This window comes from Engraulis encrasicolus, chromosome 20 (genome assembly GCF_034702125.1).
Source record: "Engraulis encrasicolus isolate BLACKSEA-1 chromosome 20, IST_EnEncr_1.0, whole genome shotgun sequence".
Taxonomy (NCBI): domain Eukaryota; kingdom Metazoa; phylum Chordata; class Actinopteri; order Clupeiformes; family Engraulidae; genus Engraulis; species Engraulis encrasicolus.
The window spans coordinates 36,924,354-36,937,523 of NC_085876.1; the positions used below are offsets into that span (position 1 = coordinate 36,924,354).

The 13,170-nt window shown below is 44.5% G+C and overlaps 1 protein-coding gene across 1 annotated transcript in view; it reads right to left on the reverse strand.

Annotated features, from left to right (window-relative positions):
• Positions 1–1,796: 1,796 nt before the first annotated feature.
• shisa7b (shisa family member 7) overlaps positions 1,797–13,170 on the reverse strand; it is a 31,064-nt gene continuing 19,690 nt past the window's right edge. The window contains exons 3-5 of the mRNA XM_063185051.1: positions 9,780–9,842; positions 6,529–6,804; positions 1,797–2,926 (exon numbers count right to left, since the gene is read on the reverse strand). Of these exons, the coding sequence (XP_063041121.1) occupies positions 2,031–2,926; positions 6,529–6,804; positions 9,780–9,842 (1,235 nt within the window). The 3' untranslated portion in view covers positions 1,797–2,030. The remainder of the gene's footprint in view (positions 2,927–6,528; positions 6,805–9,779; positions 9,843–13,170) is intronic.

Consider the following 13,170-nt stretch of genomic DNA (forward strand, 5'->3'; position numbering starts at 1 on the left):
AAAGGTTGTCTAATTGAAGATCAAAACCACAGGATCACAACAAAGAAGCTTTGCAGTATTTGTTTGGCATATCACCCTCTTTTTATATAGGCTCATGGAAAGGTGAAGAATACATAACCTTTTACCATGACACATCATAAATTGTGACATTGCAAACAAGAGGGCATAACATGAAATATTACAGACATTACACATATACAGAGACTTCAGAGTAGCCCTTGAAGTGAAAGAGTCCATCAGGCACACACGCTCGCACACACGCACACATTCACTCATTTGCACATATATTCACACTCATTGACCCCCCCTGTAGGCCATCGAGGCCCAAAGCCTCTGCGGGTGACTTGACCATGACGCCTCAAGTAGTTATTATAAACAGCAAGCACGCTCCACTCCCATCTTATAATGTTGTCTTCCGGCATGAGTCAAGATGGACCCAAACATAAACTACGAAGGACACACAATCTTATTCTTTTAATTGTATTAATGGATCAGACATGTCCAAAGAATTTATCTAAAACAAAAGAATGAGAGTGCTGTCGTTCGTAGTTTAATCCACTCTGGCTCACTGGTTTGCACTAACTCAGTCGGCCATCTTGAAAAGCCTTCCGTCAGCGGCCATCTTTGGCCTCCCGTGACACGGCGACCAAGGAAACACACCAGACTAAGCAAGCCATAGAGAAATGACAACACTACTGAAATCTCCCCTTCTCCTCTTCCTACATGTGTTCCTCATGTCATCTACACTCATCAGGGGATATGCTATGTGGCCGTCTCTGAGCCTGTGTTACTTAGCTTAGCTTAGCTAGTGTGTGTGTCTAGACAAGGGCACTCGAAATATCTCCCTCCACTGTGGGAGCTCACCTCTGAGTAATCCAGAGACAGCTGGTACTTCCATGCTACGGTAATATTAAAGCAGGGCTATATATATATAGTCACAAATTGAACAATACCAAAGCACTGGCAAAAGAAAAACAAAATCTGTGCTAGGCATTGCCAGGAAAAGGGCAGCTCAAGTTATAACTTATTCTTTTTTTAAAAATAATGTGATGTCTTCTTTTTAACCAAGTCATTTTGTATAAAATAAACTTGGTTTTGAGCTGTTCTGACAAATGCTTATGGTACACTTGTGACATGATTCAGTTACATGCCAGAAAGTGGGCAAACTAACAGTTGAAATGTTCTTGTTATCTTCTTATGTTCTTGAAACCGACAATATCACTAAATGTGCGGCCTCTGCTGTTCAAAAAACGTAGATGTGTTTTGATCTCAATACAAACCAATTATGAGTCTTCCTTACCGGAAAGGTGTTCCATTGAGCCTGTTTTATCACTATGGTGTTGGAATTAATCTGGAATGAAGCACATCTTCATGTCAAACTGTGTTAACTCAGCCAAACAACAATGTTAAGCTTATTTACGTACTTTGGAAAAAACACTGGGTTTCACAATTAAAACACAATGGATCATGTCCAAATAGGTATTATTAATTAATAAGTATTATTTAAAAAAAGACATTTTATTCTCAAATCTAGCAGGGTCATCTGAACCCTCTTTGATATTCTTATGAAGTATGTATGTTAGGTATGTGTGTTTCAGAGCTTCCAGAATTTGTTTCATATGCTTATCGTTGTACATAGGCTACATGGGAAACACCAATGGCCTCAGAGCCCATAAATGGCTTAGTGAAATTCACACACCGCTCCTACTTTGGGATGGATACTGGACTGTGGGCTGTGAGGAAAAATTGTCGGGAGTGAGAAGGGATGTCTTTCTTCCTCACAGATCACTTTTTTTTCAAAGAGAGGCCCCTCTGACTCTCTCACTCTCAGAAGAGTGTCTATTGCTTATTCTTCAAACAAGTTCGGCGCTCTATTCTCCCCTCTGTACTTATTTGTTCGAATAAGCCTTAGTTTTCCCCACTCGCGTTGAGCCACACGTAGCCCAGCTTGTTGGTTTTTCGTTTTGAAGTGATCAACCTTCGTTCACTTTGACCTTTGACCTCTCGCTTGACCTCTCTCTCGGTGGGTCTCACACGGTGACTTCGTTCTTGCTCCCTGTTCTGAGCGACTGACCCGCGTTGCCCCCGCTGCCTCCTACGGGGATATAGTTCAGCTGCTCGATGGTGTTCTGACGCCTGGTGGCGAAGGCCATGCGCCTGGCGTTGTGACCCCCCATAGTCCCACCTCCTCCTCCTCCTCCTCCTCCTCCTCCCCCTCCACCGCCCCCTGAGCTGTGGGCGCTCTCCCAGCCCATGGTGCCCGTGGCGGACGGGTGGCTGCGCTCCATGTCTCGTCCGGAGGTGGGGTGGGAGTTCATCTTGATCATGTGGTGGCGGTCCATGGAGGGCGTGACGCACACGTTCTGCGTCGACTGGGCCTTGTGGTGGCTGGTGAGACGCGGCATGGTCGGCATCCCGAAGTCGGCCGCCCGCATCCCCATCCCCATCCCCCCCATGCCCCCCATCCCCATGCCCATGCCTCCCCGCTCCTCCAGACGGTCGGGGGACACCAGGAGCCGCTCGTGGGAGCGGCGCAGGGTGGCGGCGATGGCGGCCGACGTGGCGCTCCGGCTGGTGGTCATGGCTTTGTAGTACTGGTGCTGCTCGTTCTTGGAGAGGCGCGACAGCGTGTTGCCCTCCCCCAGCGCCAGGAGCTGGTCCTGGGACATGACGCGGCGCGGCGGGTGGGACATGGGCTCCATGCCCTGGTGGTAGGACGACTGGGACGGGGGCAGGGGGTACGGGTTGGGCGTGGCCGGGAGGTGGACGCGGGAGCGGGAGGAGTGTAGGGGCAGCGTGCCCCGGGCTCCAAGGGTGAAGTCGCCGCCCCAGTGCAGGTGGTGCTGGGAAGCGTGGAAGGACGGAGGGGCGTTGTTGGGCCGCCGTCTAGACATACTGTAGGTGTTGTAGTCTTCCAGGTCTTTCTCTGAGGAGAGAAAGTAAAAGTAAAGAGTAGAATAAAAAGTAAAATATGTTAAAATCTTGACTGAAAAAAGTGAAAACCGAGAAAAAATGATGCAGTTATCCATTTGTAATGTTATACAAAAGAACGTCAACAGGCCTTCACAACATCACGTATAAACCCTCCCAAAAGCAACCTGGCTTTCAATTTTTTTTTTGTGACCAGATTTTTCTTTATTAAACAACAACAAACTAAATTTAACAATGCATGTACAACAACACAATCAACACAAAGCACTCAGCCCACCCACCAACCTGGCTTTCAATTGACTGACCAAGATACTGCAATGATTTGTAGAGTTGTAAAAATCTGCAAGAATGCCTTCAAATAATTTCAATTGGGATCATTTTCATGACACAAAGGAGCTGTTTATATGTATATGGATATTTTGGAAAATGCATTAGTTTTGACCTCTGGTTTACAAGCAAACAGTTTGAGAATGTGTATTTCATAACTCCGGTTTTACGTGTATGTAGGAGTACGGGGTTGGAGGAGGGGACAGCAAGGGTTGAGTTTGATTGTGGCCCTTCAGAACACAGACGCACACCGCACCTTCTACCTGCACTAAACACACACACACACTCACACACACACACACACACAGCTGCTGGTGTACTTGATAGACCTATTTTAATATTTATTTTTCTTCAAAATGCTACTATTACTATGTCAGAACGCTATATAGGACTTTTAGGAAAAGCACAACAATTACCTCCTCTTAATGTATGTTCTCTACAAGTCTTCTGTTGTCCAGTCTTGCACTTTAAATGTCTGTATGAGCACTGTCTATGTCCATACTGTCTTATGTCCATGTATAAGTACTGTCTATGTCTATACCGTCTATGTCCTTACCTAGATTAGTCTATGTCTGCAGGGGAAAGCAAGAAATGTAATTTCAAATTCTTTGTATGACCAGTGCATGTAAAGAAATTGACAATAAAACCTACTTGACCTGACTTCAGAACCTGTTGCCTCCTAGGCCAGGGCCTGGTATGGTTGTTCCATAATCTACCCATGAGTGGGATACAGAAGAGCAGTGGTTCTCAACCTTTTTAACACCCCCTTGATCGCCTGATAATCCTGCCAATGCCCCCTTTTGTATTAATAATGTATTAATTATAAGTATTATAATGCATTCATAATTATAATAATTTATAAACTATGTGCTCATCCTTCTACCCCCACCCCCCACTTTCTCCTTCTTAACGCCCCCCGAGGGCGCCCTAATACCCCCTGGGAGGCTGTTGAGCCCCCATTGAGAAACACTAGAGTAAAGGAAACAGATCCACGGTCCACAGGACTCATTTACATGTGTGTAAAAGGGGTAACAGTGCAGTACTGATTAACTTTGCTCTGACATTGGGCAGAAGTGCTGAATAATCCAGACTCATGAACCCAGCTTGCTCTGGGTCTACAGGGTTATATCACTTATGTCAAAGCTATTTGCTTGGAGGCAAAGCTTACTGTTTCCACTTCTCAGGCTCACCCAGCCTCCTGATGGAGTGCTGTCTGATTTCACGCACGCACGCACGCACGCACGCACGTACGTACGCACGCACAGACTTGCAGACATACCTCTTTCCACACACCTCACCAGACTGTTCTCACAAAATGTGTCATTTTTACGCTATTGCATCACACGTGTTATGCGACACATTTGTGTTGAGTTCCATATCGTTTAACACTGTGACAAAAGTGACAAACATAGAAACTGAGTATGTTTCTTCAATCTTAATGTAAACATTTGATGCACAAGTAACAAACTAAATATAGGCTATGTTGGACGTACAACTGCACTGGAAACCACCGCATGACCTAGTATCTACCATAACTTGAGTGTGGTATGGACCTCTCCACAGCATATGCAGTATTATCAATAACAACTGAACACCTGGCTCAAATTCACTGTTTGTGGAGAGGCTGATGCCCTGAAACTCTGATTTTGCCTGGGCATGTCTGGTCCCTTTTCCTGGCTCAGAATAAGATTAACTGCTATAGTGGCTAGTGAGACTAAAGTTGTTACTAGCCACAGCCAAGTCTTACCCATTTTTGGTGCCAATATCAAGCCCTGCTCAACACCTCACATACTGGACAATCACTCTTAAAGGCCCGGCTGTAAGTTCTCCTACCCATCGTTTCCATACCCCACATACTATAACACCATTTATTATTATTGTTTGAAAATCTTTTCTCCTGACATTTATTTTGTCTTTTTGACTTTATTTATGAAAGGACAGTGAAGTTGGTGACAGGAAGCGTGTGTGTCCCGCTTACGCACATTCACACTATTAGCTGATGTGTGTCTATCACCAGTGGTTGAGTTGTAAAATCAAAGCAGGGGGTATGGTCAGAGATTGATTCTGATGTTTGAGAAAATGTTGAAAATGTAGTTGTTAAAAGTGCAATTTTAACACAATATGTGAAGAAGGGTGGCCTGTTGCTGTTTTAGAGGGAGATGATTTTTGACCATTTTCATTGAGGGGGATGATTTTAGACCATTTTCATTGTTTGGGGGGGATGGCATCCCCCCTCATTCCCCTACAACTCGAGCCCTGTCTATCACTCACACGCACGCAAGCACACACAACTCACACCCAACCTCCACGTTCCATGCATGTATGCGGCGTCTCTTACCCAGCCTCTTGAGTGAGCAGCATCAACTGATGTGTGTGTCCTGCTTACACACACTCACAGTATTGACTGATGTGTGTCTATCACTCGCACACGTCGCGCAGGTTGCGCACGTCGCACGCACGCAAGCACACACAACTCACATCCAACCTCCACGTTCCATGCATGGATGCGGCGTCTCTCTTACCCAGCCTCTTGAGTGAGCAGCATCGACTGATGTGTGTGTCCTGCTTACACACACTCACAGTATTGGCTGATGTGTGTCTATCACTCGCGCACGTCGCACACACGCACGCAAGCACACACAACTCACATCCAACCTCCACGTTCCATGCATGTATGCGGCGTCTCTCTTACCCAGCCTCTTGAGTGAGCAGCATCAACTGATGTGTGTGTCCTGCTTACACACACTCACAGTATTGACTGATGTGTGTCTATCACTCGCACACGTCGCGCACGTCCCATACACGCACGCAAGCACACACAACTCACATCCAACCTCCACGTTCCATGCATGGATGCGGCGTCTCTCTTACCCAGCCTCTTGAGTGAGCAGCATCGACTGATGTGTGTGTCCTGCTTACACACACTCACAGTATTGGCTGATGTGTGTCTATCACTCGCGCACGTCGCACACACGCACGCAAGCACACACAACTCACATCCAACCTCCACGTTCCATGCATGTATGCGGCGTCTCTCTTACCCAGCCTCTTGAGTGAGCAGTATCGACCGATGTGTGTGTCCTGCTTACACAGACTCACAGCATTGGCTGATGTGTGTGTCCTGCTTACACACACTCACAGTATTGGCTGATGTGTGTCTATCACTCGCACACGTCGCACACGTCGCACACGTCCCACACACACACGCAAGCACACACAACTCACATCCAACCCCCACGTTCCATGCATGTATGCAGCGTGGTCTCTTACCCAGCCTCTTGAGTGAGCAGTAGCGACTGATGTCAGGCCTCATGACCGTCTCGTAGGAGGGCGGCAGCTGTGCCAGGTTGTGGAAGGAGTGGGAGAGCGAGGAGTGCGACGGCGGCCTGCCTCCTCCCCCACCTCCTCCTCCTCCAAGTCCGACACCGCCACCTCCTCCTCCTCCTCCCCCGCCACCACCTCCTCCTCCCATGGCGACGACGTGCTTGCTGGACAGCAGCGTACCCCCGGGGGCCAGCTGGATGTTGTTCATGCGTGGGGCACGCTCTGGACAGACAGCAGCCACAGCAACAGCAACAGGAAGAGAGAGAACCAGAGTCAGCACAGAGTCAGGGATCTGTTGCCATGGTGTTTAATACAAATCTAGTTTTTTAGAGTCACATGAAATAATGAATGCAAACTAATAAATAGTAAATGTAAATGCTAAAATGAATATAAAAACTAACAATAGGGTTATGATAATAGAAAAATATAATACAATAATATGCATAATAATAATACATATAAGAGATGAGTTTCAGTATAAAAAAGGTATAATAATCATACAAAAAAAATAAATGCAAAAGAATAAATATATAGCAAAAGAAATGATTAAATATTAGTAATGACAATAATACAAAAAAAACATAGCATAATTCAAATATAAGAGATTATATATATATTTGTTACCTCATCTGAACACAATAGGAAACAGTGGTGCAGCTAGGCACATTACAATGGGGGGCGGGGGGGGAGGGGTAAAACAGCTTGTTTGGGCTCCAAAAAGCTGTGCCATCAATTGCATGCATGAGAGACAACAGCTGGACACCATTTTGCACAATACAAGAGAGGAGCCAGTGTGGCTGCGTGCTGGTTGGTCGCTAGAGCTGGTGTAATGAACACCCCCTCCTGGTCACAATGTGACTGTGAAGGAGCAGTGAACATTTAAGCCTGTCAGTTTGCCATAAATGGACCAGGAGTACAATAAGCCAGTGGTGTAGTCTACGTAGAACGCAGGTGTGCGGAGTATACCCACTTCAAAATTTCAGGGATTTCAGTATACCCACTTAAAATTGATTGATCCATTATTTTGAATAGCACAAATATATACAGTATACCCACTTCAAAATATGCTCAATTATACAGTATACCCACCATAAAAAAAGTAGACTACACCACTGCAATAAGCCAATATAAGCCAATAAGGCTGCCCACCACACTACAATTTTTTTGTCAGGAGCTTGCATGGTCATTCATTTTTGTATGTTTGTGTTTGGTTTAAAAGAGGTGTATCAAATTTGAAAACAAATAAACCAGGTTCTTGTGTAATAAAGGCAGTTTGGTCTGTCGGGGAAAAAAAATCATTTCACATCCTCAAATCCATCCCCAATCTCCCCGACAAACTAGCAATGGCAGTGGACTGTAAAAAATACATGTGAATCACTGGCAGTTGTAAAACCATAGTCATGTATACAGTAGCAATGGCAGTGGTAAAACCATAGTCATGTATACACAATACATGTCTATGGTTAAGGTGGCCATTCTGAAGTAAAGCTGAGAGATGTCGTCATACTGCAGGAGCTCTAGCCCCCCTTAGGTACAACACGTTCATCCACTGCAGTCAATTCCGTTGTGGTTGCCATAGGAGGGCGCCATTTAGCCTCAATGGATGATTATTAATTCCCAAGAAAGATGCTGCTGGCCTTGAGAAATTGCATTTCATCTTATTTGTCCATGAATAAGTGAAATGCAATTATTTTAATACCTCGGAATAAGGTGCAATGGTTACTTTAAAATATTACATGCCCCTTGAAATCACCAAATAGGAACAACAATAATAACAAACAAGCCAATAATGTGTGTCGATCATTTGACAGGCTTGTCCCAATCGACATTGATTGTTAATCATGCAGGATTACTTGTGTGGGGAGAGGAGGAGGGGGAGAACAGTGATCCATGCTATGCCACGCGTGCCTGTCGAGGATGCCCACAAATCAGTGCACAAGAAGAGGACGCCTCCAAATAGGTGGTCGTGACACAGCACACACACACGGGTGACCTGTTTTCAGGAAGGGCCCTAGACTTGAGCAGGAGAGTTGACGTGCTTGCGCACACACGGACACACAGGCACAGAGAGAGAGAGAGAGAGAGAGAGAGAGAGAGAGAGAGAGAGAGAGAGAGAGAGTGTGAGAGAGAGAGAGAGAGAGAGACAGAGAGAGAGAGAGAGAGAGAGAGAGAGAGAGAGAGAGAGAGAGAGAGAGAGAGAGACAGACAGACAGAGAGAGAGAGAGAGAGAGACAGACAGACAGAGAGACAGACTGAGAGAGAGACAGAGAGAGAGAGAGAGAGAGAGAGAGAGAGAGAGATGGTGTGTGTGAGAGTGAGTGAGTGAGTGAGTGAGTGAGTGAGTGAGTGAGTGAGTGAGTGAGTGAGTGAGTGAGTGAGTGAGTGAGAGAGAGAGAAGAGAGCAACACACACTGTACCTTAGTGCTCAGTGTGTCCTGACAGAGAGAGGGACAGAGATAGTGAGAGAGGGAGATAGAGAGAGAGGGGGAGACGCACCATACAGACTCCACTGATAGTGGCATTCCACAGATGGGTACTTGAGCACAGTGAAAAGCAGAGCTCTTACTCCGGGTGGACTTTACACAGACCCAGTTACACACAGCACACAGAGGGCAGAAACTTGAACAGCACAGATAGACAGACAGCAAAGGATGGAGAGAAGGAGGGGGTAGGAAGAGAAGAGACAGAACAAGAGAGGGAGTGAGCAAAAGAAAGAGAGAGAGAGAGAGAGAGAGAGAGAGAGAGAGAGAGAGAGAGAGAGAGAGAGAGAGAGAGAGAGAGAGAGAGAGAGAGAGGCGTCGAGACAGTAAAGAAGAGAGGGGTAAGCGAGAGAGAGGCATCGAGACAGTAAAGAAGAGAGAGATCAGAGAAAGAGAGAGAGAGAAAAGACAGAAGGATTCAGATAGAGTAGGAAGACACAGACAGAAAAGGGTAGATGTCCAGAAGAGGAGTGTGTGTGTGTGGCGAAGCAGCTTGCTAAGCACAAGTGCAAAGGAGCGGAGACACAGCAGACCGCTTGCTGCAGCACACTTACATACATTATTACACCACACACACATACAGTACATAGCCAATACGCCAGCAATGGCAGCCAACACAAATACACACCGACACACACACAAATATACTGTACATACTCCCACAGAGACAAAGAAACACACACACCTAGCCTGCACCGGTTATGTACGTAAGCTTACCAATAGTGGCGGTGTGTTTGGGGCTGGAGGCAGACAGGCCTATATTGTGTTGGACGTTTCCAACTGCAAGAGAGCAAGAGAGGGATTGCAACAACACTGAGGAGGGTGTTGAAGGAAGGGGGGCTGGCACTGGTCCGTGTGGATTTGTCACCCGCATGCCCTTTCACATAGGCCATGTCACCACAGGTGGAGAGCGCGAACATGACACCCCCTGTCCCCTCTCTCATTCTGCTCTTCTCAAGGCTACCTCCTGTCTCACCGTTTCGCGTCATGTGGTTTTCTTCTGTTTCCTACTACTCTTTGTGTACACTATTCGTATTTCTATGTTCTATGTTGCAATAGTTTTTAATCTACAACGTAGTGAACAGCCTGCATAGACTGTATGCATCGGAACAGTGATGTCTCATTGAAAGTGTGTAATGAATTTTTAAACCTCTATTGTGTACTCCTGTATTTGTAGTATTTATTTTATCCTGCTAAATAACACTCATTGTACTTGTTGCACTGAATACAAGATGCTCAGTGTAATTGCATGTCACTGTTTCTTGAAAGTCAAAAACATGTCCCTGTAGTAAAAGAGCAAGAAAATTACATTTTCATGAATAAAGGACGTCCAGGAAATGATGAAGGGCTCTGTTGCAAAAATGTACATTTGTTTTGAAGGTGTAATTGTAGTGTTATTATATTTCATTAGGCCTACTGTAAACTTGCCCATCCCCTATAAAACGTGCTGTCCTAAGCACACACATAATCATTTCAATTGGATTTAAAAAAAAAAAAACCCTCACTAATGGAATTGAATAATGTCACCATTACAAGGAAGAAAATATTGAAATAGTTCTACAGAACTGCAAACAGTGAGTTTAAAACAATATTGATATTATTTTCTATATTGTTTTCTGGTTGCTCAACATATCCCACATATCAGTCAACACCGTCAGATTTGTATTTAAAAAGATTATAAATTCAGGCATGCATACGGTCATCTACAACACTGACGACTTCTAATTCTGTGTGACGAATAGCCTATTTTATGAGAAAAGCAAAGCATGGGGAGGTTGTTCCGATACATTTCTGCACAGCCAAGACCTTCATCTATGATAATATACGTTTATATTTTGGATTTGAACTACTTTTTTGTTTGGAGGTTGAAACCTGTTTTAGCCACATTCTCAAGAATCAGTGATGTGTATAGTTGACATGGCTAGAGACTGTCTCCTGATTGGTCCGTCCGTCTATCCAGCCATCCATTCATCCATCCATCCAATAATTCATTCCTCCTTTCATTCTTTCATTCAGCAGAGGCAACAACACTGGCAGGGTGTCAGTGCTGTGTGGCTTTTTTTGTGCAGGCCCCTCTCACATGCCCGTAGGCAGCCATGTCACCCCAGCTGGCCAACACCAATATGGCACCTGTCCACAGTCTGCTAACACTAACACATCCCTTTATCGTGCCTGATGTAAGGCTTTGTACAGTATGCCAAAAAAAATAATTTTAAAAAGGTCACTGTCCACTGTCCACCAAGAATGTTCTGTTCTTGAGTTGGGTTAATCAAAACCTATTTCAAAAAAGAAGTTAGGTGGAACGACTGCAGTAAACGCTCTTGACGCACACATATCACACATTATTTTATGTAAAATATATTTTTTTGGGCTTTATTCATGATAGGACAGTAAGATAGAGAGGAAGCAAGTCTGGAGAGAGAGAGAACGGGAAGGACCGACAAAAGGTCCCAGGAAGGAATCGAACCCAGGTCGTCAGTGTAGCAGTACAGTGCCCTACCACTTGGGACACAGCAGGGCCACACTTGAGATTTCTTTTCATCGGCCCGTCTCTGCTATTTGCCTCCTTTCTTTATTCATCCTGACCACATTCTGATGGTGCACGCGCACCCCTTTACTATGTTTGTATGGGACAAAATAAACAGGATTCTACACTAAATATTCAGCTGTGTTTATAGGTCTATCAAATTTTATTCCAAAAATGTGTTTTCTATGTTATCTAGAATGACTTCAATAAATGTTTAGGCTCTTGACTTGTACCTTCTCTTGTGATTTTTCCTCCACATTCTTCCAGTCTACAGTCTGATGGTGCACTTTTTTTTTACCATGCCTTGGAGGTCTATTCTACAGAAAGAATATTCAGTTGTATATATTAGGCTTGTAAAATCTTATTCCAAAATGACGTTATCTAGAATGACTGCAGTTAAGGTTTAGGCCCTTCACTTCTTGTATCAGCTCTTCTCTTCCAGTCTACAGTCTGATGTTTTTTTGCTTTTACCATGCCTTGGTGGTCTATTCTACACAAATAATATTCAATTGTTTGTATTAGGCTTATCAAATCCTGCTCTAAAATGACGTTCTATCTAGAATGACTGCAGTTAAAGTTTAGGCCCTTGACTTCTTGTATCATCCCGTCTATGGTGATATTTTCCTCCGCCCTCAGTCCGGGGGTGCATTTCTGGAAAGCGTAGTTGCTAACTATGTTAGCTACTTTGTTGGTTGCAATGCAATTTCCCATTGGCAACTACCGAAGTTGCTAACTGCTAACAACTACGCTTTCCAACTACGCTTTCCCTGCTCTGTGCACCTACGGCATGTGTCCTCCTACAGCACACCATTCTGTCCTTCCAGCGATTTCTCTCGAGTCCTCTCACAAAGTCAAATGTACATACATAGGCTGGATATTACTGTCTGGAAATGTGTGGGGGTATATTTCCCTGCACACACTGTCTTTGTAAACCTTTATCATTCTGTCCTTGCACAGGAATCTCCTGAGTCTTCTCTCAAAGTCATTTATACATAAAGTATATAAAATAGATATCTCATAACATTGGTCATAGGACATGTTCACTCATTCCCTAATGCATGGCACAGAGAATGAGTTGCATTTTTTTCTATTCTTAATGTTTTCAGCCTGTAGTGGACAGTTGGAGATTTCGTGAAACTCATGTGAGCTTTTTTTTCAGCAACATAAACCTTGTAACGTCATGAGTATAGGTCTCTAAATTAAAACCAGCCAACCGGCTAAATGCTGATGAAAATTCAGTTTGACAGGTAGAAAAGAAAACTTACTTGCCACTTTAAGAGTGTGGCTAGTATGGCCTAGGATCTACTGTGAAAAAATGGGCTGATAGCCCTGCATAAGTATGCACAGTATATGCAACATACAGTGTGTCTGGAGATGAGCCTGTAAAAATTAAACCCGTGGAGGATGTTAAGTTCCTACCGCATATGTCAATGAGATGGTAGTGAAAATTAACCAAAAAAAGGTCAGGGAGTCAGCCATGAAAATGTAATAATGATGCTACGTTTGGTGTTTTTGTATAAAATGGGCAACTCCTTGTGATTTCCTAGAAGTTGTTTCCCATTGTGTATTCCAATCATGACT